The sequence below is a fragment of the Megalobrama amblycephala genome, unplaced genomic scaffold (assembly GCF_018812025.1).
Source record: "Megalobrama amblycephala isolate DHTTF-2021 unplaced genomic scaffold, ASM1881202v1 scaffold478, whole genome shotgun sequence".
In the NCBI taxonomy this organism is placed as follows: Eukaryota; Metazoa; Chordata; class Actinopteri; order Cypriniformes; family Xenocyprididae; genus Megalobrama; species Megalobrama amblycephala.
Window position 1 is genome coordinate 32,699 of NW_025953400.1, and position 26,963 is coordinate 59,661.

A 26,963-nucleotide genomic window follows, 5' to 3' on the forward strand; every position below is an offset into this window, starting at 1 on the left:
ACGTCTGACTAAACATGAGTCTGAGATCAAAAATCACTGATCGCAGATTAGACATTAGAATTAACTCACATGTTGCCGCATTACTGTTGGGTCCAAATCTTTCTGTAAAGTCTATCTGCAAAGAAATTAACTGAACAAACAATGCTCAGAGGTTCTCAAATCTGTCCTGGATTACCCCAACCTTGCACATTTTGTATGTCTCCCTATATCTGACACACCCACTTCAGGTCTTGCACTCTCTACTAATGAGCTCATGAGTTGACTCAGGTGTGATAAATGAGGGAGACATACAAAATGTGCAGGGCTGGGGGTACTCCAGAACAGGTTTGAGAACCACTGCTCTAACTGATATGAACGCTATGCTGAGACATTCACATAGTTCAAAATAAACAGCCACTTTCCAAAATCCTTTGGAAAGTAATGTTATTTTTGTTGTAGTACTTCTTCTTCTTTCTGTCTATGTATGCCAGTGGGTTGGTCAAAGAGGAGATGATGAAGAAGTAGGGGTTAATCTTTGGCTGCGTTTACACTTGGCATTAATATGCGATCACCGTGATCCAATCAAGCAGATCAGATCATTAGCCAATCAGGACACAGCACATTTATATTTGTTCACATTAAGTGGCCTCTGTATCTGGATAACTGATCGGATTTCTGTTCCCCGCACAATATTTAAATTAGGTGCGTTTGAAAGGCAGATGCTTCAAATGGCTTCATAGCGTAAAAAAAACGTTCACTTTAGCCTCTATCAATGCAGTGCACACACAGCATGGAATCTTTGTGATTTAATCTACAAAAGTACAATCGTTCACAATCTACCAATTTAAGTTTCCCAACATTAATCTTGTATGGTGGAAAAAAATATTTTGACGCATTTCATGATTGAAAGGAGCGCGCAAGCATTTGTATTGATTGTGTATACGGCAGAATCCGAACACTTTATAAAAGAACGCACATCACATTAAAGAGCATTAATTAGAACTAAACAAGGGTAGGCTATGCGACACCAGATAAGAGTAAAGATGATACAAATTAAACAATGTCCTACTGCTTTCACTCACTTAGGCAACTTTACTTTCCAATGCAATCTCCAGTCTTAGATCAAATTAATTTTTTTTAAATGAAAAAATACTTCCAGAGTTGAAAAATTACTGGGTTGATCATGTTAAACAAGTCACATCATCCAGGTTTAAAGTTATGAAGTTAAGCGTGCAATATTGGAAATATAGCCTACTGAAACAATAAAAACATACGTAATCGTCTCGTTTAGATAATGTCGCACAATTAAAATGAAAAAATGACACTCAAGGTATCATGTAAGTCTAAATAAACTGTTTTAAAGATAGATGTTTATTGTAAAGTTCAAAGAAGTTTAATTTCTTGTCAAAACCACTTCTGTCCATTATTTTCTGACAGCCACGTGGAGAGACTGGGCAGGGATTTAAATGACGTTGCCCTCTGAATGTAGATACGATGGCTGGATCGTACACTGGATTACACTGAGATCCGACCACAATGCGTCCTCGACTACCTCCAAACCAGGACACATTGATCGGATAACATTACGATCACAAACGCGTTTACACTTGTCTTTTCAATGCGTATGTGGACAACATCCAGATACAAGTCGCATGTTAATGCAAAGTGTAAACGCAGCCTTTGTGTTCAGGCAGTCTTGTGCATCTCTATTATGTAATAAAACCTGGAAGTGGCAGTTTGTTTTCCAAAAAATCTGTTGAGTTCTGAAATATATAGTATGTTTTTATAGCACAATTATATGTAAAAAGATTTGATTTCTCAATTCATGACCCCTTTATTAGGTTCTAGACTTTTCATATTTTAAAAATATTAAATATTATAATAATAAAAAATAAATATTTTGTGATTTTGATAATATTGACGAAAGTCGCAGGGTTTTTAAATGTTGGATGTAAGTGTTCTTTGCCTATTTACCATGGTGCCATTTTAACATTATATTCTGGAGTATTTGACTGTTTTGCGAACTATTTTGATTGCCGTTTGTCACAGCCACACTGAACTCTGATACTCTGCCCACACAGCCAACAGCAAAAGTGTTCCTTATGCCAGACGTGACCATTGGCCTCTTGAAGAAACATTTCTGAGAAGATCAGCTACAAAAGAAAATAAGAGACAGACAGAGAATTCATTGGTGTTTATTTCACATACACATCTCAAGCTAAAGAATATATAATGAGTATATCTTTGGTCTGGTTCAGTTTTCCTTATTTTCTTTTATTTTAATTTCTTTAAGCCTCTCTTCTCTGGGTGAAAAGTGCTTTGATTTACCTCATCACAGCCCAGGCAGCGAGGTCTGATGCTCTGGCAGTAATGGCGTCCACACATCAGGGCTCCTTCCTTCCAAAAGTAAATCAGGTCCACCAGAGCCTCACCACACTCACAGCACACAAAGCAGGTGGGATGCCACAGTCTTGTGTACCCGGCCCTGTCAGCATACACCACAGGACTGTCCAGAACAGCCAGTTGTCCACAGCCACTGCAATGCTGCAAGACAGACAGAAAGACAGACAATGTAAACATCAGGTATGAAGGAGTGGGGGAAAATAGCAAAGACAGATTAACAAAGAAAGTGAAAATGGTGAAATGAATACTAATTATTTACTTTGTTTCTAAACACACAGATGACCAATGACAATGGTCATTTACTTCAAAGATATCTTGTGATTATGATTATGACACCCATATGAGATAAATACACTATATTGCCAAAAGTATTGGGACACCCCTCCAAATCACTGAATTCAGGTGTTCCAATCACTTCCATGGCCACAGGTGTATAAAATCAAGCACCTAGGAATGCAGACTGCTTCTACAAACATTTTGAAAGAATGGGTCGCTCTTAGGAGCTCAGTGAATTTAAGCGTGGTACCGTGATAGGTTGCCACCTGTGCAATAAGTCCATTCATGAAATTCTCACTACTAAACATTCCACGGTCAACTGTTAGTGGTATCATAACAAAGTGGAAGCAATTGGGAACAACAGCAACTCAGCCACAAAGTGGTAGGCCACGTAAAATCACAGACCGGGGTCAGCGCATGTTGAGGTGCACAGTGCGCAGAAGTCGCCAACTTTCTGCAGAGTCAATAGCTACAGAGCTTAAAACTTTGTGTGGCCTTCAGATTAGCTGAAGAACAGTGTGTAGAGAACTTCATGGAATGGGTTTTCATGGCCGAGCAGCTGCATCCAAGCCTTACATCACCAAGTGCAATGCAAGGCGTCACATGCAGTGGTGTAAAGCACGCCACCACTGGACTCTAGAGCAGTGGAGAGGTGTTTTCTGACGAATCACGCTTCTCTGTCTGGAAATCCAATGGATAAGTCTGGGTTTGGCGGTTGACAGGAGAACGGTACTTGTCTGACTGCATAGTGCAAAGTTTGGTGGAGGGGGGATTATGGTGTGGGGTTGTTTTTCAGGGGTTGGGCTTGGCCCCTTAGTTGCACTGAAAGGAACGCTTAATGCTTCAGCATACCAAGACATTTTGGACAATTTCATGCTCCCAACTTTGTGGGAACAGTTTGGGGATGGCCCCTTCCTGTTCCAACATGACTGCGCCCCATTTCACACAGCAAAGTCCATAAAGACATGGATAAGTGAGTTTGGTGTGGAGGAAATTAACTGGCCTGCACAGAGTTCTGACCTCAACCCGATAGAACACCTTTGGGAGGAATTAGAGCGGAGACTGCGAGCCAGGCCTTCTCGTCCAATATCAGTGCCTGACCTCACAAATGAGCTTCTAGAAGAATGGTCAAAAATTCCATTAAAAACACTCCTAAACCTTGTGGAAAGCCTTCCCAGAAAAGTTAAAGCTGTAATAGCTGCAAAGGGTAGGCCAACTCCATATTAAACCCTACAGATTAAGAATGGGATGTCATTAAAGTTCATGTGCACGTAAAGGCACCCGTCCCAAAACCTTTGGCAATATAGTTGTCAGCGGATAGACGAGGAACACAGAGGTAAGTGATATACAAAACAGCAGGTTTATGGTTTATTGAATAGAGATGAATCAACAACACAGCAGAGAAGGCAGTCCAGGTAAGTGGGTTTGGAGTTGAAATGTCTTGGTTCAGCTTATCTGTGAATGATGCAGTCTTTGTTTCTTTTCCAGGAGATCCAGTAACCAACGAGCATGGAGATGACGGAGAGCAGAGGCTGAGGAGGGCCAGGACGGTTGGTGGGAACAACTGGTGAGTAGAGAACAGGTAAGACGACCCAGGAACACAACAAGGTAAGATTGAGACCAGACAGTAAATGAACAGGAGGAGTGCAGTTTTGTAGGGTAGACTGGTGATTGATGACAGGTGCAGGGAATTAGTAATCAGGTGATTGCGATCTGGTGAATGTGGTGAGTGATGACGGTGGTGACTGGTTTGATTCCCTGACAGTACCCCCTCCTCCAGGGGCAGCTCCTGATGCCCTTCTAGGGCGACGGGGGCAGTCACGGCCTCTGGGTGCGGGACGGTCAGGGTGGCTCTGGTGAAATTCAGTCAGTAGGGTCCAACACATCATCTCGGTTGACCCAGGATCTTTCTTCTGGCCCGTATCCTTCCCCGTCCACGAGATACTCCAGACGGCTGCCCCGTCACCAGGGATTCAAGATCTCCTCACGGGTCGAGAGCCAGACCTTATCTCCAGGATGGTAAACAGGGGTAGGAGATCGACGGGCATCTGCAAACATCTTATGCCTCGCACAGCATGCCGGAGGTGGACGTGAGCTGAGTCCCATACTCTCTCGCTTGCTCGGAACCAGTGGTCTATGGCTGGAACGTTGCAGGGTTCTTCTGTCCAGGGAAACAGAGGGGGTTGGTAGCCGTGTATGCACTGGAACGGGGTGAGACCTGTGGTTGACTGCTTGAGGGAGTTTTGTGCATACTCGGCCCAGGGAAGATAACAGTTCCAGCCATGTTGGTTGTCATGATAGTATGCCTGGAGATATCTCCCAATCTCCTGAATCTTCTGCTCAGTTTGGCCATTGGTTTGGGGGTGATATCCTGAGGAAAGATTAACAGAGACATTAAGGAGTTTGAAAAAGGTAGTCCATACCCGGGAAGTAAATTGTGGCCCACGATCAGAGATGATTTCTTTGGGTATTCCAAAGGTATGAAAACGGACGACGGGGAATGGGCAGTGGTACAAGTTTTCCTGACAGTAGTTGACGTGGAGTTTTTGAGATGGCACAGACTGAGCATCCACGAACATACTGGGAGACATCCCGGGCCATGGTGGGCCACCAGTACCAAGCTGGGAGGAGTGACAGAGTTCGCTGGCTGCCTGGATGTCCAGAGCCCAGGGAAGCATGAAGGGAGCCAAGAAGGTTCTGCCTTGATGTTCTTCTCTTCTGGTCAATATGTGATGGTAAACTGGAAGCGTGTGAAGAAGAGGGCCCAGCGAGCCCTCTTCTTTTGGCATTACGAAGATATTCCAGGTTCTTATGATCTGTAATAACTGTAAAGGGGTGTTGGGCGCCCTCCAGCCAGTGCCTCCATTCGGATACTCAGCCGCGGAAGCCTGGTGCTCCGTCTCCGGAGTAGCTTAGTTGGTTCTGGTCTTCTGTCAGCGGATAGACGAGGAACACAGAGGTAAGTGATATACACAACAGCAGATTTGTTGAATAGATTGTAAGGACCAAAATTAGCTCAAATTAAATAATTAATTTATAGGGAATTATAGAGTCATTTAGTTTATGACCGAGCAACTGAATCATCCAGCGTTCATCTGCTTGAGCCGTAATAAGCTTTTGTAGCGGATATTAATATCCACTATCGTGAAAACACTGATTAGAGCCCGGTAACTTTAAGATCTACAATACACTTTAAAATCTACAATAGACTTTATTTATTCTAACACAAACTAATCTAACACAAACACACACACACACACACACACATTCATACACATTGCAGTAAGAAAGGGAATGAGAGAGAAAGAGTTTTAATAGAGAGAGTGATATGATGAACAGGATTCCTAGCAAAATGTGCACTTCAAAAGACCTGACCTGAACGAATCATGAATCATTAATTTAATGCACCAGTTCAGTTTTAGAATCTGGAGGTACTTGCTTGAGTCAACTTTAAATGTGTATCTCCTCGTCGGCGTGGAGAGAAGGGTTTTCCGAGTCGATGATTTGTTGCAGGGTCTTTTCAGGTCCGGATTGTTTCAGGTAAAAACCACTCACTTTTGCTTGCTGGCAAAATGAAAGGAATTCTCTTTGTCGTGGCTGCAGTTAAAGTTGAAGTGGCAAAAGTTGTTGGTTGACCTTTGCGGAAAAACTAAGAACACGAGACTCTCAACGGGAAAGAAAATTAAGTAGAAGAAAAGAAAAGTGAGTGAAAGTTGGATGGCTTGAATGAGCTGCTTGTCTGTCCTTTGTCAGCTTGGTCTTGTCTTTGTTTCTTCTTTTTGTTACTCCATTGTGTTACTTTTTGTTCTCTGGTTACTAGTTCTTTGTCTTATGATATGACTATTTAAACTTAAGTGTTTGTCCCACCTCTGAGTGGAGTTCTGGCCAATCAGATATCGTCCTGTTTCAAAAGGTGGCTTTTCTCCACCCCAATCATAACATAAGTGTTATCTCCGGTCTCTGGAATTCCCTTTATCAGTGGTTCTTGTTTTAACAAAGCATCGCCATTGTTATTTATTAAGTGGTGCTTGCAAATCTATTATACCTATGTGGCGACCAGGGTGGCGCGAGAGTTTACAAACTACACCTGGGAGGCGCACCGGCCTTAAGTCTCTCACGGAGGAGCTCCGGGAGCATAAAAGGAGGAGCGACGACAGTGAAGGACGAGAGAGGACCAGGCCTGGACTCTCTCCGTGAGAGACTCAAGGCCAGTGCGCCTCCCAGGTGTAGCTCGTTAACTCTCGCGCCACCGGCCTCACGCTGTTCCCTCACGGCTCTCACCCGCCCTGGTCGCCACAATCCATTATACCTATTCTATCATACAGTGTGCTACTGTATGACTTTTAACGAATTGGGTATGATGTAAAAAAACGTATAGACATCAAAAAGTGATCCAAATCTTTGGATCCGAATGTCATCGGTTTACACAGTCTGTGTTTTGACAACCATATCGCAGCCTGGTTCATTCAACAACTTACATGCAGTATTCACACTGCTACTTATGGACTACAGTTTTTTTTGCTTACATACTAAAAGTGGTACTTGAAGGCCTACTCAGTGCAACCATTCACTCATGTAGCTAATCTTGAGATCAAGTGTTCAAAACTGCAAGCACATTATCTGCTTTATGCTCAGTTTGCAATTGTAAAACAAACTTTTTACAAAATGCTAAACACAGTTCCCTACACCCAACAATCATGTGTGAAAACACATAATTCATTCACTTAGAAATCAAAACTCTTTTTTTTTTTTTTTTTTTTGAACTTATATTTTTATTTTGAGCCACAAAAAAGCATACAATACAGTATAATATTGGTTTTTAACATGTCAGTCCATCATGTTCCAACAGCCTTGACAATTATTACATTTTAATTACATCAGACACATTATCCAAAAAGTGAAAACAAATACACCTAGTACAGGGGTAGGAAGGGATTAAAAAAAAAAAATAGGGAAAGGCGGAGGACAACACATGAAGGATGTAATCATATAACATAAGATCACTGGAGTATCAAAGGCATTACAGGAACCCATCTCTTTAAGAAATTAGCTTTCTTAAGTCGTAATGAATATGTAATTTGTTCCATTTCGTACAACTCCCGTACTTTTTGAATCCAGGTATTGTATGATGGGGGGTCAGGTTTTAACCATCTGCATGTAATACATTTGAGGGCTGCAGCAAAAAGAATTTGTAGTAAATATATTTTAGCTCTACCCTCAAAGCCCTCTGGACAAACACCTAGAAGGGCAATTGTAGGGTCTTCGGGGATTTCAAAATGGAATATTTCTTTAAGGGCGTCGAATATATCTTTCCAATAATTTCTTAATTTTGAACATGACCACAAGATATGGGTGTGGTTGCCAACATGCTGGCCACAGTTTCTCCAGCATTTGTCTAGGTAAGAAGGATTCCATTTTGCAATTATCTGTGGAGTTAAAAAAATCTGGTTATTATCTTCCATTTGAATTTCCTCCAGATATTAGAGTTGGTCACAAGGTGTACCTCTCTGCAAACTTCCTCCCAAGTTTCGAGAGGAACTGTTTCGTTCATTTCCGCCTCCCATTTCTCCTTTATCTGTAATGTGTTATTTGGGTTCTTAGATAGAAATAACAGATATATTTTAGAAATGATTTTTTTGACCGCATGTCCACTTTGTATTTCTTTAAAAAGCAATTCAACTGGAGAGGGTTTTTTCACAATTTCTAGATCTTTATGTGTTGTGAGGAAATGTCTCAATTGTAAGTATCTAAAAAATTCAGACCTTGGGAGTGTAAATTCTTTTCTAATCTGGTCAAATGATTTAAGTGTGTCATTGTGAAATAATTGGTGAAGATAATTAAGTCCATATTGAGACCACTTTTTGAACACCATTTTATTCAGCAAATCAAAGGTCAATTTTGGCACTTCAATAGGTAACATCTGAAACAAATAGAGTAATCTTGGCAGGACATTCATACGAATAGACTCAACACGGCCAATCAGAGAGAGAGGAAGAGCTGACCAGCGATTTATATCTTCACTAATATTTTTAATCACTTTTTTATAGTTTGTGTTGTATAGTTGGTTCAAAGATGAGGGAATAAAGATGCCCAAATATTTGAACAAAATTCGGGGGATATTTAAACCCGCTTTTAATTTTGATTTGTTTTGAAATTTGACCATTAACATCTATTGCCTCAGTTTTATCCATATTCACTTCATATCCAGAGTAGTAGCCATATTTTAAAATGAGCTTTTTTAAATATGGAATTGTTGTCTCAGGTTCTGTTAGAAAGAGTAGGACATCATCAGCATATAACGACAACTTATGTTCCTCGCCTCCAATTACGATTCCCTTAATTGCGCTGTCCTCCTGAATGAGTTGAGCAAGGGGTTCGATGATGATATCAAACAGCAAGGGTGACAATGGACACCCTTGTCTACATCCACGTTCTAGAGTAAAGCGCTCGGATATGCAACCATTAACTCTCACTGAGGCAAGTGGATTTGTGTAGAGTGTTTGGACCCATTTTATGAAATTGGGGCCAAATTTAAACCGTTTAAGTGTTTTTGGATCAGATACTGCCAGGATACTCGATCAAATGCCTTATGTGCGTCAAGTGATAAGAACAGCGCCTTTACACCTATGGATTTTGAATAGCTCATAATATTTAACGTTCTGCGAAGATTATCTCCATAATATCTCTCTGGGATAAATCCCGTTTGGTCTGGATGTATGATTTGACTAACGAATTTATTAACCCTTTTCGCAAGAATGGCAGTTAATATACGTAGATCACTATTTAACAATGAAATAAGCCGATATGATTGGCATTCGGCAAGATCTTTGCCTTCTTTGTGAATTACAACAATAGTTGCATCCCTCCACGAGGGTGCCAACGTACCAGATTGAAGCGCATAATGATATGCTCTCAATAAGAGAGGAGAAACAAGATTTTTAAATATTTTATAAAATTCATTTATATATCCATCAGGTCCTGGGCTTTTATTATTCTTCAATGTAGAGATTGTGTCAATTATTTCACTTTCCTCAATAGGCTCATCCAGAATTCCAGATCCTTTGCCATTGACTCTGTTAACTCGGTTAATTTTATATTTTTTAAGAATGATGCCATAATATTATCATCAGAGCAGGTATCTGAGTTTTTGTAGAGGGATTTGTAAAAATCTGCGAAGGATTCTGCAATTTCATCAGGTTTGGTATGGGAGTTAATAGAGCTGTGAGATTTTATTTTTTGTACAATATTTGAAGATCTTTGTTTTCTTAATCTAATTGCTAACAATCTGCTAGCCCTATTGCCGTGTTCATAATATCTTTGGTTAATAAATCTTAGATTACCTTCAATCTTATCAGCAATTAAGCTATTGTATTCTCTTCGGGCATCCTTTATTTTATTTAGTAATTGTGGGCTTGAGGTTTTTTTATGTTGTTTCTCTAAATTTTTAATGGTGTGTTCTAATTTTTGTTGTTTAGCTACTCTCTCTCTCTTCTTGGCACTTGCGAATGAGATAATCCGACCTCTGAGATATGCTTTTGCACAATCCCAAACTATGAGTGGTGATACCTCTGTAGAGTAATTTATACTTAAATATGACTAAGTTCTGATGTGACAAAAGAGATAAATTCTTTGTCATTGAGGAGCGAGGCATTTAATCTCCATTGTTTGGAAGTTTGTCCATGTCCTATGCTCCATATTAGCTCCATAGGTGAATGGTCCGAGATTGTCATTGGTAATATCCTCATATCTTCTATTCTATAAAGCTCATCTTTGGGAGTAAAAAAATAGTCTATCCTAGAATAAGACGCATGCCTATGAGAGTAAAATGTAAAATCTTTACAATTTGGAAATTTACTTCTCCATACATCTACCAGTCCAAATTCAGAGGACTGGTATTTTAACATCTTGCTCATTCTGGAAAGTTTAGTGGTAGAAATAGGCTGTCTGTCCAATTGTTGTGACATAATACAATTGAAATCTTCTCCCATCAATAATATTCCAACGCTATACTGTGTAATTATATTGAAAACTTTTTTAATAAAAGTAGGGCGGTCATCATTTGGTGCATATACATTCATGAGTGAAACATTAATGCCATCTATAGAGCCATTTACTAAAATGAATCTTCCCTCTGTGTCCTTGTGAGTTGTTATTAAGGTAAAATTTACCTGCCTGTGTATTAGGATAGACACTCCTTTCTTTCTCCCTGATGGATGAGAGGAAAAGTACACTTTATCTGCCCATGATCTTTTTAATTTCTCATGTTCTGTGTCAGAAAGATGGGTTTCTTGCAAAAATGCTATTTGGCAGTTAGACTGTTTAAGCTGACGCAGAATCATTTTTCTCTTCACAGGACTATGAAGGCCCTTAACATTATAGCTTATAACCTTTATAGATCCCAGTATTAATTATATGAAGGAGAGAAATCAGTAAATGCACAGACAAGAGTGGGGAAAAAAAAAAAAAAAAAGTGTTATACATTTTAAAACCAACATGTTAGTTATTATATAATCATAAGAGGAACCAACTTGCCATCATTTCTTTTAACAGTGAGAGGTCTCAGGGAAACAATGAGACCTGCATAGACAGAACTGAAGGGAATGTTCTTAGAACTCCAGAACATAAATGAGTCCAGGTATTTTTTGGGGGCCTGGCCCCAATCTGCACGGGAAGAACAGGCAGCCACAAGCGATCTTATCTCAGTACGTAATAGCAAAACAACTAGAGCCAGCAATTACCTGTGCTTAAATCAAAATAAGAACAAGGGGTCGTGAATAAACCATTACACTGGCTCCTACAGAACCAATAATACTCCGAAAAAAGTATTATTACAACAGCATTGAAAATAATAAAAACGTTACATATATCTAATTTAACAGTGATACTAGTTTGGCCATTGGGACGTTCATTCAATATTTACGTCAGAAATAATACTTAACAGCAAACAAGGGTCATATTGCATTTAGTTATTATCGTAGAATAAGGATCGGATACTTATCGGGCAGTGTCCCTTTCCACGAGGTTGAGTAAGCACGTCAAACATCAGGTTGGGTCTCTGGAACAATTTTCCTCTTCACGTAGTCCATTGCCTCAATCGCATTCCGGAACTCTTTTTCTTCTCCGTCATGTGTAATTCGAAGTCTGGCCGGGAAAAGCAGTCCATACTGCACGCCTTGTCACCCACGGAGAACTCTCCTGACATCACTGAAGGCCGCTCTTGCCCTAGCAACGCTGGCTGTATAGTCAGGGAAGATGGTAACTGGCTTTCCATTATAATTGAGTGGTGCATGTTCTCTGGCTTTTTGTAAGATTTCCATACAATCTCCGTCATAGTGTAACTTTGCTATGATGGTGCAGGGTTTATCTCCCGGTTTCCTTGGAGCGAGTGTGCGATGTGAGCGGTCTATCTTCACTTCTCTACCCAGTTCCAGCATCTCTCTCAGGAGTTTGGATACAACTGCTGGTGAGCTCGAACCAGGTTGCTCAGGAACTCCTGCGATGCGAACATTCCCTCTCCGCATCCGCCCTTCCGTATCTTCACACTTTTCTTTCAAGTCGTCAACTTGGCTGGTAAGTTTGGTTACAGTGGTCTGAAGGGTAACCATCTCATCTGACCAGGTGGAAAGCCCACCCTCGACATCTTTAATGTTCTCTTTCATTTGATCAATTTCAGAGCGTGTGGCGGCGGCATTTCTTGAGATTTCGGCCCGCATCGCTTGTAGTTCACTTTTTATTATGTCGAAATCTTCAGCCAATGCGTTCTTTAGCTCTTGTTTTATTACAGATGATATATCTGACCTCAAGGAAGAAAGAATGTCTGCTTTTACTGCTTCGAAATCCATATTCATGTCTTCAGGCTGTTCTGAAATAGCAGATCGACTGGGGGCACTTTGTCCCGAGGCTTCAGGCCTAGCGCTGGTAGAGCCAGCGTACTTATATTTACGTCGATTCGCTGCCATCTGCGAATGTGAAATCAGACTTGTTTTGGGTTTATTTATGACAATCGCAGCGAATAAAGTATATTTTCGGACTAGAAATGCTGTTGTAGGATTAAATATTGATAGATTCTGCAGGAGTTTTGGAAAACACGTCTCACTCCATGCTTCACTCCAAAACTCTTTGTTTTGAGAAAGAAATAAAATATTTTTACCCCCTTGCATTTCTGTTTATAGTGTTAAATATAGCCTAACCAATTTGATCACTTGAAAAAAAAAAAAAAAAAATCAAAACTCACCTCTATCACCAAATCACACCTATTTCAATACAGATTGTTTCAAATTCAAAGCAGCTTCACAATAGTAACAAATTCAAATTCTCTGAAAAGCAGCTATAACAAGCATATAGTGTCATTATACAGCTCAAATCAGTTCAGTTTAATTAGAATTAACTGTAAAATTCATCAACTGTGCATACATACTGTATATACAGTGTATTTGTGCACATACTGTACATGTACAGTACAGTCCAAAAGTTTGGAACCTCTAAGATGTTTAATGTTTTTAAAAGAAGTTTCGTCTGCTCACCAAGGCTACATTTATTTAATTAAAAATACAGTAAAAAACAGTAATATTGTGAAATATTATTACAATTTAAAATAACTGTTTACTATTTAAATATATTTGACAAAGTAATTTATTCCTGTGATGCAAAGCTGAATTTTCAGCATCGTTACTCCAGTCTTCAGTGTCACATGATCCTTCAGAAATCATTCTAATATGGTGATTTGCTGCTCAATAAACATTTATGATTATTTTCAATGTTGAAAACAGTTGTGTACTTTTTTTTTTCAGGATTCCTTGATGAATAGAAAGTTCAAAAGAACAGCATTTATCTGAAATACAAAGCTTCTGTAGCATTATACACTACCGTTCAAAAGTTTGGGGTCAGTAAGAATTTTTATTTTTATTTTTTTGAAAAGAAATTAAAGAAATGAATACTTTTATTCAGCAAGGATGCATTAAATCAATCAAAAGTGGCAGTAAAGACATTTATAATGTTACAAAAGATTAGATTTCAGATAAACACTGTTCTTTTGAACTTTCTATTCATCAAATAATCCTGAAAAAAAATATTGTACACAAATATTTTGTACAATTGTACACATTAAATGTTTCTTGAGCAGCAGATCAGCATATTAGAATGATTTCTGAAGGATCATGTGACACTGAAGACTGGAGTAATGATGCTGAAAATTCAGCTTTGCCATCACAGGAATAAATTACTTTGTGAAATATATTCAAATAGAAAACAGTTATTTTAAATTGTAATAATATTTCACAATATTACTGTTTTTACTGTATTTTTAATTAAATAAATGTAGCCTTGGTGAGCAGACGAAACTTCTTTTAAAAACATTAAAAATCTTAGTGGTTCCAAACTTTTGGACTGTACTGTATGTGTGAGTGCTATGACCACAGCCATATCACCCTGTACACCAAATGTGCATTCCATTTGACCGTAAGTGGACTGCGAAGTGGACTTCACAGGGTATTTCGCCATCTTACATTTTTTTTTACGATCGCTTAAGCACAATTTTAAAAACAAGGCTCATTTTGTCAAAACACTACACACAATTCACAGATCCACACACACAAGTAACAGAACACCTCAGTTCTTCTGCAAAATGAGACACTTCATTCAAAACTTTACACTCATTTAACAAAACCCAACTTTGACACCGTATGGGACACACATGGTTCATACATTCTGATTCTGTTTGATTCATTTACACACTGCTATGCTCAATCTTAAACACTTGTAACTTTTATACTTTTCTAATGATATAGTCTGGTTTTTTTTCAGAGATATTGTTAGAGTAATGCACATGAATATATTGACAAAAAAACAAACAAACAAACAAAAAAACACAAGACCAGGGGCCCGTTTCAGAAAAGAGGTTAAGTGAAAACTGAGTATGTTAACCATGAAATGAGGGAAACTCAGGGTTTTCCATTTCAGAATGGGAGGTAGGTCAAACCCAAGAAAGCAGGGTAAGTCAAGCCTGTTTGTGAAAGAGAGGTAACTTATACTCAGAGTCATTTACCATGGTAACTTACTCTGTAAACCTAACCTGGTCGGGAGCAGGTTTTCTTCAGTAAACCCAGAGTTTCTTTCAGTCTCCTCCTCCTTTTTAAAGCGCTAGTGATGTTTAAATAGTTCATTCATTCGTTCATGCTGCAAAAATGCTTTTCATACTGAGTATTTTTTGTCCTATTTCAAGTACAAATGTCTAGAAATTTCTAAATCAAGATGGATTTTTATTGTATTTATTTGGATGTTTACATTTGATTCTGAATGAGTTTGAGGATTTCCTCCGTGGCTAAAGATAAGTTGTGTTTGTGCATTATACAGACTGCAAGTGTTTAAAAATGAAAACAGCGACGGCTCTTGTCTCCGTGAATACAGTAAGAAACAATGGTAACTTTAACCACATTTACAGTTTTTTACGATTGCTTAAGCACAATTTTGAAAACAGGGCCCGGTTTGTCAAAACAATACACACAATTAACACAACCCTACACCAAAGTAGCACAACACTTCAGATCATTTGCAAAATGAAACACTTCATTCAAAACTTTACATTAATTTAACAAAACCCAACTTTGACACCATAAGGAACACACATGGTTCATAAATTCTGATTCTGTTTGATTCATTTACACACTGCTGTGCTCAATCTTAAACACTTGTAACATTTATACTTTTCTAATTATATAGTCTGGGTTTGATTTTTTCAGAGATATTGTTAGAGTAAAGTACATGAATATATATATATATACGCAACAAGATCAGTACTGCACATTGATGAAAATATTTATTTCTCACCACATTGTAAAACCATTCAATACATCTGCTCTGCATCCATTTGGTCTTCTGCTGTGACGATTTTGTGCAGTCTGTCTAAAATGTGAATATGTGGGCCGTGTTGTAAGAGCCTAAGTTGGCATGCAGGTGGAGGACCACATTCTGTGTGATTGCAACATACATTGGGATGTTACCACCGTGTTGGCCTGGGACATTCAAAATGATTCAAAATTATGTTTCTCCCTCTCCCTCTTACTGCAACATTGCCTTTCATTTTGTTGAAGACTCATAAACTCACATTTTGCCTTTTTATAGTACTATAGCACCTGATTGTTGAGTTTACAGTTAAGCACCCAAGTGTCTTCACACCTGACGGCTGTGTTTGATCAGTTGGTTTATAGGGGTGGTATTTTAGACATCAGTGTCTTTAAATGGCAAAGAAGTGACATTATGTTAGATTTCTGTGTCTAATGTAGAGAAGTGTGTTTAGTGTTGTGCAAAACAATGTGTGTAGAGTTTTGCAAAAAGTGTGAGGCTGAGAATGTGCTTATAGTTGTGCAGATCTAGCTTTGTGTTTTGCTCCTTGAGTGTAAGGTTTTTCTAATTGTGGGAAAAGTTTAATTTTAGTGTGTAAGCAATCGTAAAAAACTGTAACAGTACATTAGCAACATGCTAACGAAACATTTAGAAAGACAATTTACAAATATCACTAGAAATATCATGTTATCATGGATCATGTCAGTTATTATTGCTCCATCTGCCATTTTTCGCTGTTGTCCTTGCTTGCTTACCTAGTCTGATGATTCAGCTGTGCACATCCAGACGTTAATACTGGCTGCCCTTGTGTAATGCCTCAATCATGGGCTGGCATATGCAAATACTGGGGGCGTACACCCCGACTGTTACGTAACAGTCGGTGTTATGTTGAGATTCGCCTGTTCTTCTGAGGTCTTTTAAACAAATGAGATTTATATAAGAAGGAGGAAACAATGGAGTTTGAGACTCACTGTATGTCATTTCCATGTACTGAACTCTTGTTTTTTAACTATGCCAAGATAAATTCAATTTTTAATTCTAGGGCACCTTTAATGATTTCCTGTGGTGGTAGGATTGATTGAACTCATCTCATAATAGGTAGTGTTTTCCTTGGATGGAGCTCTAAGAGTTAGTCCAGGAAGATTTGTTTGTAAGGGTACTGTTTAAACGCACAGTTACCTGACAAATATTTTGGTTATCCCTCCGGTGCAAGGAAGATCCGTGCAGATCCGCTCTGATTAATATCCGTTTAGATCCGCTCAGACGGAAAACAAAGTGTTAATGGAAATATTCCGTTTGACGATTTAATAAAATTTTCTGAATAATTATAATTAAAGAACTATAAAGAGACCCCTTTGGTGTGGTGTGGCAAATTAAAAATCAAAATTGTGATTAGGTGAAGGATGGGTCAAAAGATATCAAGATCAAGATGAGACACCCCAAAATTGACTAAACCCTATTTATCAAATTTAAAGGGGTGGACTCAGGGAAAAATACAATTGGATCCTTTCCCAGGAGAAGGCTCTTTTAAGCCAGGGGATATGGAAAGTGCTAATTCGATAATTAATGGGGGCTGGGGAGACCCAGAGTGGAATTATAAGTACATGAAAGAGTCGTACAGTAAATGGAAAGAAATCAAAACATATTGGGATAAAGGTCATTCATTCCACCAAAATTATATCCCACCCTGCCAGAATGTAGAGGAGACAGATATGCAATGATGAGTGAGACACAACAGTGTGTGGCAGGGGGGGCCGCAGCTGCCAGTAAACGGGCCTAGAAGAAGTTAGAGCTGTTTTTCAATTCCAGATTACTACAATAATATTTTTGACTTGATAAATCACATGAAAACCATAATTGTTGATCCACCTGAAGCATATGACTGGGGTAAAGGGATGAGACAATGGTTCTCTAACTGGGCGACATACCTTAATTTGTTGTTTTCTGTTGTATTGATGATTTTACTGCTTTTATGTTTGGCTCCATGCATATAACAATCCTTACAGGGAATGATTAAGACACGTCTTGGAATAGTCTATAGATCACAGTATTAGATTATGATTATGTGTTTAGATTTTGCTTGCTATTATTTGAAAAAACAGCTTTAGCAATTTCCTTTAAAGTGAAGCACTAAATCATAAATGATTTAAAGTGGCCATTGTTAAATAATTTCTTATTTCTTGGGCTTCACTTTTTGACTTTCTTTGTGTCTTGGGATTTTTTTAATTGTGCACATCATGTACCTTGTAGGAACCATGGACGAACCAGACAAATGAATCATTCAGAAGATTCTTTCAAAACATAATTCCAGAATCCAAACTCAGAGAATCTAAGTTTTGGCTCCAGTCCGTCTACAGAAAAACTCTTGCTAATTACTTTTATGACACCCATGGTTTCTGACAGAAGGAGAAGTGAAAAACAAACAAAAGGAGAATTTGTGACAAACCAAATGGTCACCAAGAAGATAAAGAGTCTTTGATCTCCAGATCAAAAGAGACAGAGAGACAATGCAGGCCTCTTTTGTTTCTCTGAGTGACCCAAATTTACAGAAAAACCAATGAAGACTGTTCTACAACTAAAACTGCATCAAAATTGTTCCAAACAATTTGAAATGGACTCATCAAACATCTTTTAACTGCATACATTTTATATCATGTCCACACATACCTGTAACCAGTTATGCTTTAGAACACCCACAATTCATGTAAATGCGACTGATTGAAAGTATGCCTTATTTGGAATGAATTTAAATCTCTAATGTATGTCTAAATCATGGCTTGAATGAAATCTGTGTGAAATGTATCATATTCCATTTAATAGAAATTATGTCTAAAACGGTACTCTCTGCCGAAGCCGGCAATACCGGAGGTAACACTTATGTATGATTGGGGCAGAGAAAAGCCATCTTTTGAAACAGGACGATATCTGATTGGCCAAAACTCCTCTCAGAGGTGAGACAAACACCTAAGTTTAAATAGTCATATCACAAGACAGTGAACTAGGAGTGAAGAAGTAAGCTGTGATCAGAGAAAGCAGAACAAAGAGTAACCATGGAGTAAGACAAGACCAAGCTGACAAAGGACAGACTTCATTCAAGCCATCCAACTTTCACTCTGTCACGGTTCATGAATCCGCTGTCTCTTTCTGGTGTCTGTGTGGTTGTGTGGGTGTTTCACCTGATTGTTTCGTGTGGGCGTCGCCGCTGATTGTCTGATCAGCGGCAGCTGTGCGCAATTACCATCTGCCTATTTAACGCCTTGTCTTTCGTCTCATGTTTGTCAGATCGTTGTTTGGAGTCCTGGTGTTTGTGTCCCGTGTTTGCTCGTGTCTGTATGTTCCCTGGATTGAATTTCTCGTCGTTGTTTCCTGTTTCCTGTTCCCTGCGTCACCACTCTCCTGCTGTGTCTTTGATGTTTTTTCTGTGACTGACCATCTGCGTGTGTGAAGCTCTTAATAAAGAGATTAACTTGCTATTGCATCCGTCCTTCTTTCCGTGACAGAACGATCTGACCAACTATGGATGCAGCAAGCTCAGCAGCTTTGACGGAGTTCATCAACCACAGCATTTCCCGCATGGACCAACAACACCACCGGAGTATTTCGTTCAAGCGCTGGTGACGCAGGTGTCCAAGCTTTCCCAGCAACTTCAACAGCTTCACGCTCCCACTGCGCCACCCCCACCGCTGATTCCCCCCACGCCGCTGGAGCAGTGGGATCGGCCGGAACCACGCCTCCCTGTTCCTCAGACTTATGCCAGTGAGCCGAACTTTTGTAGAGCGTTCTTGAACAAATGTTCCTTACATTTCTCGTTACAGCCACGCACCTTCGAGAGGGAGGAATCCAAGGTGGCTTTTGTGCTCACGCTCCTGACGGGGAGGGCACTTTGAATACTTAGTCATGCCCTTCGGGCTGTCCAACTCTCCAGCGGTATTCCAGGCACTCGTCAATGATGTGTTGAGAGATATGGTCGATCAGTTCATTTATGTCTACCTGGATGACATATTGATATTTTCTTCGTCTCTCCAGGAACATGTTCAACACGTCAGACGAGTGCTTCAGCGTCTGTTAGAAAATGGGCTTTTTGTCAAGGGGGAGAAATGCGAGTTTCATGCACAGTCTGTTTCATTCCTAGGGTACATCATCTCGTCTGAGGGAGTTCGCATGGATCCTGACAAGGTTAAGGCTGTGGTGGATTGGCCAAGTCCAGATTCCCGTAAGGCCCTACAGAGGTTTCTGGGGTTCGCCAATTTTTACCGGCGTTTTATTCGCAATTTCAGCCAACTAGCCGCACCTCTGACCGCCTTGACCTCCCCCAGAACGACCTTCAGGTGGTCAGATGCAGCGGAAGCTGCATTTGCCAAACTGAAAAGTCGCTTCGTTTCGGCTCCCATTCTCAATGCCCCTGATCCTTCGCGTCAGTTCGTGGTGGAGGTCGATGCGTCAGAGGTGGGGGTAGGCGCAGTGCTATTCCAGCGTTCTCCCACAGACGATAAGATGCACTCTTGCGCGTATTTTTCCCATCATTTATCTCCTGCCGAACGCAACTATGACATTGGTAACAGAGAGTTGTTGGCAGTCAAATTAGCGTTGGAAGAGTGGTGTCATTGGTTGGAGGGGTCGGGGGTACCCTTTATCGTATGGACAGATCATAAGAACCTTGAATATATTCGATCGGCTAAAAGACTTAACTCCAGGCAAGCTCGGTGGGCACTTTTTTTCGGACGTTTTGATTTTTCTCTATCGTACCGCCCGGGCTCCAAAAACATCAAGCCCGATTCTTTATCTCGTATTTTTGATCTTTCCGAACGCCCGTCTACTCCCGAGTGTATTCTTCCCGAGACATTAGTGGTCTCCACTCTTACATGGGAGGTCGAATCGAAGGTCCTGTCGGCCTTAGAAGGGGTAACGCCTCCGCCCGGACCGAACTGTTTGTTTGTGCCGGAGAGGTTAACCCTCTGGAGTCTGAGGCTGATTTGGGGCTTGGAGAAGTTTTGACATGCCCTGACATTTGTGCTTTTTTCAGTTGTTCATAAACATATAAATGACAAAAGTGTCATTACACTGTATTCAGCACAAACTAGGCTACAATAATATGTGAGGAACATGTACGTACATGTTTGTATTTTTGAAGGAATAATGTTTATGCGTGGTTATTGAAAAAACAAAAAACTTAAGTCACTGAAATAAGGCCAAAAAAAGTATATTAAATCTGTGTTCATAAGACTTCTGGGTATTGGAGGTTGTAGACTAGAGTTTTTGCTTCAGAATTATGTAAAAATTATGCTGCCTACTCCTTCATATAAAACAATAGAGAGATTTAAATTTTCTAAGACACTTTTGGTCAAGAAACACAGTATGCATGGAGGCGTGAATCCTCATGTATAATGGGTGATTCTCACCTGAGAAGACAAAAGAATTGAATAATAATGACCTGAAATGACTTGCATATTAATGAGGCCTTTCAGTCAGGTAGGCTGTGAAAAAACCCTCTGTGATCATGCTGATAACAGGATTAAAGTCCACTCAGGACAAAAAAAAAACATGATTTTTGTGATCTCATGCATGCACGTATTATTGCACATGATATGAAGAAAATTGTGTATAGGCCTATGTTAAATTACACTACCAGTCAAAAGATTGAACACATTGCCATTATAATGTTTTTAAAAGAAGTCTCAAGTCTCTAACCAAATAATGGTTTTCTATTTTAATATACTTTAAAATATAATGTATTTCTGTGATGCAACGCGTCTGAACATTCCTACCTCTAGGGCATTTCATATAGGCTACTATATTTGTTATATTATAGAGCCTAAATTTTGATGTGCAGTTGACAAACTATACATCATTAAAAAGATCTAAGACTCAAGCTTCACATTTGGACTCTTAAAATCTTATATTGACCATAATTTCTTAATATGCTTAAAAGCATACACATTTGGAGAAATATTGATGGATTCTCATATGTTTATATCAATTTTCTATACAGAGGAGTAATATGTATTATTCTATATTTATTGTCATCATTATGAGCGCTGGATGCTGTGTTTTTAATTCATACTTCAGCCGGAGGGCGCTCTTCCCCCTTTTGTCCACAAATGCCTCAGTAAAAGAAGAGGCAAATCATGTGACAATCAAGGAACTAACAGAGGCAAGAGATCGCTAAATATGGCTATTCAAAACACTTTTCAAGACAATAAATACACGATTGAGATGATGTATGCTCCGTGGGCGTGGCCGCATTAGCGGATAATGAGCTGAATCACAGACTTCTGACATGGCTCTCTTTTCATACAGATTACATAAACACAGAAGGTTTGTTTTCGATTTGACTTATATATTTTAAAACCTGACATCGTAACGTTTTTTTAGACATAAGTGTATTTTTTTTGTCATTAGTATTCACTAAGTTACAGTTCATTTTCTAAGAACTATCAGATTGGAGTTCGTTCAGAGGGAGACGAGAGATCACGCATCATGTTAGTTTTCTTTATTTTACAAAAAGCACAACATTTTGTTTTTACTCTGAGTGTACACAAATGAAAGAAGATATTCCACAGATTAAAATGGTGTATAACTCTTAATTGTATGTGCAACATTGACGGAGTATTTTGAGTCTCTTTCACACTGATAAGAAAAAAACCACGGTGGTATCGCCGGCGATACCTTCAGACCTCAGAGTGTTAAGGTCCTGCGTTATCAAATGGGGTCATTGTTCCAACGTGGCTTGTCATCCAGGGGTTAATCGGACCAGATTTTTGGTAAAGCAACGATTCTGGTGGCCTGCTATGGCTCGTGACATTCGCAGTTTTGTTCTGGCTTGCTCGGTTTGTGCCACTGGTAAGACGTCCAATCGACCTCCAGATGGGTTATTCCAACCGCTGTCTGCCCCTTCGAGACCTTGGTCCCACATTGCGCTAGATTTTGTCAACGCCCTCCCAACCTCCCTGGGGTACACAGTCGTTTTGACCGTTATGGACCGGTTCTCGAAGGCGACTCATTTTATTCCCTTAACCAAATTACCTTCTGCTAAGGAGACAGCGGTTACCGTCGTAGACCACATCTTTCGGTTACATGGCCTCCCGGTAGATGTGGTGTCCGACAGGGGCCCCCAATTTGTGTCCAAATTTTGGCAAGAGTTTTGTAGACTGCTGGGGGCGACTGTCAGTCTTTCATCTGGGTTCCATCCCCAGACCAATGGGCAGACCGAGAGAGCCAACCAAGATTTGGAGCGAATGTTGCGATGTTTGGCATCCAAGAATCCTTCCTCCTGGAGCCAACAACTCTCTATGACTGAGTACGTGCATAATTCATTACCAGTGTCTTCTACGGGCCTCTCTCCGTTTGAATGTAGTGTAGGTTACCAGCCACCTGTGTTTCCCAGTCTGGAATCTGAAGTCACGGTTCCCTCTGCTCACGCCTTTGTCCAGAGGTGCCACCGCACTTGGAACAGAGCCCGTGAGACTCTGCTGCAAGTGAGAGCGCGCACCAAGGCTAAGACTGATCGCCACTGGTCGAAGCCTCCCGTATACGTCGTTGGTCAAAAAGTGTGGCTTTCTACTAAGAACATTCCGCTCCACTCCGTTGCCAATAAATTAGCTCCTAAATTCATCGGCCCGTTCCCTGTCACCAAAATCATTAGTCCGGTGGCAGTCCGACTCAAATTACCTCCAGCGTACAGGAGGATTCATCCCGCCTTTCATGTCTCCAAAATTAAACCCGTTTTTTACTCTCATCTTAATCCGCCTACTCCGGTTCCCCCACCGCCGCGACTCGTAGATGGGGAACCTACATATTCGGTCAACCGCATTCTGGACTCTAGGCGGAGGGGACGCGGATTCCAGTACTTGGTGGACTGGGAAGGTTACGGTCCGGTGGAGAGAAGTTGGGTTCCTGCTAGGATCACTCCCTTATCGATGATTACAATCGACAGGTAAGGGGTTCTGGGAACACCGTGAGGTCACGGTTCATGAATCTGCTGTCTCTTTCTGGTGTCTGTGTGGTTGTGTGGGTGTTTCACCTGATTGTTTCGTGTGGGCGTCGCCGCTGATTGTCTGATCAGCGGCAGCTGTGCGCAATTACCATCTGCCTATTTAACGCCTTGTCTTTCGTCTCATGTTTGTCAGATCGTTGTTTGGAGTCCTGGTGTTTGTGTCCCGTGTTTGCTCGTGTCTGTATGTTCCCTGGATTGGATTTCTCGTCGTTGTTTCCTGTTTCCTGTTTCCTGTTTCTTCGTTGGATCGTTCTCTGGATATCACCCACGGATTTCTCTGCACGGACTCACGGACACACTTACCAGTCACCATTCACCAAGGACTCTCATCACCCATCGCAGTCCCTGCGTCACCACTCTCCTGCTGTGTCTTTGATGTTTTATCTGTGACTGACCATCTGCATGTGTGAAGCTCTTAATAAAGAGATTAACTTGCTATTGCATCCGTCCTTCTTTCCGTGACACACTCACTTTTCTTTTCCTTAATTTTCTTTTCCGTGAGAGTCTCATATTCTAAGTTTTTCCGCAAAGTTACACCATCGACTTTTGCCGCTTCAACTTTAACTCCAGCCACGACAAAGAGACTTCCTTTCATTTTGCCAGCAAGCTCAAATGTGATTGGTTTTTACCAAACCACCATCCGGACCTGAAAAGACAAATCATCGACTTGGAAAACCCTTCTCTCCACGCCGACAAGGAGATTCAGATTTCAAAACTCTTTCTCTATCATTTCCTTTCTTACTGCAATGCATATGAATGTGTGTGTGTATGTGTGTGTTTGTGTTAGATTAGTTTGTGTTAGAATAAATAAAAGTCTCTTGTAGATTTTTAAAAGAAAGTGTCTTGTATTATGTGCTTGTAAAATGTAATGTCTTAAACTGTCGATCTCAAAAGTTACTGCGCCCATGCTCAGTGTTTTCACGATAGTGGATATTCATATCCGCTACAGAGCTTATTACGGCTCGAGCAGATGAACGCTGGGCGATTCAGTTGCTTAGTCGTAAACTAAATGACTCTTAATAATTCCCTACAAATTAATTATTTAATTTGAGCTCATTTTGCTTCCTTTTTCCCTTACAACCTACCTAGACAAAACAAGAAGTAGTAGTCCTTGGACACACTGACACTCTCACACGTAACCAGAAGTTGAAGACACATGCTTGCTTAGGTGGGGACACTTGACATTTGACTTGACATTTGATATTCAACAGTATTCTTGACATTTATTCAACAGTGCTTTGATCTGCCTGCATTGACACTATTCTTTAAGAGCTGCTGTGCAGCCAAATTATATGCCAGTTATCACTGTAAAGCTGCTTTGACACAATCTGCATTGTAAAAAGTGCTATATAAATAAAGGTGACTTGACTTGACTAAAATGATTCATATATAAAGTGAATTTTGGGAGGGTTGGGTTAATCATTATAATTAGCTTGTGTTTACCCTGTTACCCATCTGCAAATCCTTCACTAACTCACATATTCACTCTTTTTGCTGAGAGGAGACTGTGCTGTTCCATTAGTTGTGGTCTCCTCATCTGGCTTTTCCTCGGGGGCCTTTTCATTCTTCTCGGCTGTACCTTTTTCTCCAGGAAGGGCAACTTCTCCTACTCCTAAGGATTCCTCCTTATAGGATTTCACAAACTGAGCCATAGCTTTCAACTCCACCTCAGACAGGCTGTGGCAGTATGCAGGGTCATGATCATAGGAAGGTAGCTGTCTTATCAGTTGCCTGTGGCGATATAATGATCCTTCTGTGCCAGCCACGGGTCGCCTTTCTTCAGGGAGAAGCTCCATGTACTGCATCGTCCTGACAGAAAGACAGAATTATGTAAGAGAATGCCAGTGCCTCCTCAACAACAACAACATAAAGTTCATAAAGAGATTGTCCAAATTTTCTAAAGAGACATGATCACTTTATAAGATAAACAGATTTAATATAGGATTTTATTCACATATAAACATTGATCAGTGAACTTAAAAAGAGGCTCAACTGAACCTGCTTGATGCATGAGAACAAACCTCTTCTGGAAGCTCAAATGTGCTGCATAACACACAAGAATGAACCTCATTTGTTCTTGCAGGTCAAGAAAACATGCTTGAGCTTTATTTTACCATATAACTGATGTGTAAATAAGTATTCCATAGATACCCGGATGGTCTACTTTTTCCGGTTGGAATCCAAAGTGCAGATCCATGCACACTCTAATGGCTAATTTCGAAGTCGGATCAGTCTAAAAACACGGTGAGTCATCCTCTCCTTCTTTTGTTACTTGCTCTGCCTGTCACATGCATAGTATAGCTTTCTCTATCAGCGACGATAGATTTACATGTCATAAATGTAGGGAAATAAATTAATTAGAATTAGAGTTACATCCAAACTTTAATTAAGGATAGCACGAATACAAGGGCTTTAGATACTGTTTTGGATGCAACTAGCTTAGTGAACTCTATACATTTTCCGGTTCCGGCAGTAGAGCCCATGCAGTAGGGCAATTGGGTAATGGTGAGACGGCATAGTCGCGGGAAACACCACTCTTCTGTTCCGATAAGAACATCAAACAGCGATGCACCAACTGAGAATCCTGTTGAAACTGGCATGTTTCTAGCATCTGTAAAACCGCATTCTTCCATCTTAAAAATATATCTAAACTATGACATATGCTCTCAATGACAAATGCAGAACAGTTAGTTCATGCGTTCATGACCTCAAGGCTAGATTACTGTAATGCTCTCCTGGGTGGTTGCCCTGCTTGGTCATAAACATATGGAACATTTTTAAAGTACTTAAAGTACTTTTTCTAAACTCTTAACACAGCAACACACCTACATCACACAATTAGCCAAATAGTTAAGTTTCTGCCCAAAACCAAATTTTGTTAAATAAACACAAACTCTACATTTTTTTTTCATAATTATATTTATTGATTTTCATTATAATACAAAATAACAAGACATCACCAAAAGAAAAACATCAACAACAACAAAAAAAGCTCAGATTCATATATATAAAACAGTACTACACCATAATATAACAGGTTATAGAAAATAATAACAAAAACATATTTCAAAAAGATAAAGAAAAGGAGAAAGAAAGTCCAATGGCCAGTGAGTTACACAATTACAATATTCCTTGTAATATAATAGGGCGAAGACGAGGATCCAAATAGTCCAGATATGGGGTCCAAACTTTATAAAACTGGCCTATCTTTTGATGTAGTACATAGGTAAGATGCTCCAGGGGAATCAACTCAAAAATAATCTTATGCCAACCTTTAAGTGATGGAGGTTTATCATTGATCCAATTAAGTAAAATATTTTTTTCTGGCAGCAAAGAAGAGAATATTGTACAATTTCTTATTAGCAGATGAAACAATGCATCCATTAGGTATACCCAACAACAGTGAGACTGGGTCAAAATCCAACTGAGTATTAAAGATCTTTTCCATTTCCCCTAGCACCAAAATCCAATA

General features: G+C 39.9%; 1 protein-coding gene across 1 annotated transcript; it reads right to left on the reverse strand.

Moving 5' to 3' along the window:
- LOC125261744 (LIM and cysteine-rich domains protein 1-like) lies at positions 1-26,381 on the reverse strand. Its single transcript, XM_048180311.1, has 3 exons — positions 24,970-26,381; positions 2,308-2,523; positions 1-2,132 (listed from the first exon to the last, which is right to left on the reverse strand). The coding sequence occupies exons 1-3, from the start codon at positions 25,294-25,296 to the stop codon at positions 2,004-2,006; spliced, it is 672 nt and encodes a 223-aa protein (XP_048036268.1). The 5' UTR covers positions 25,297-26,381; the 3' UTR covers positions 1-2,003.
- Between the last annotated feature and the right edge of the window lie 582 nt (positions 26,382-26,963).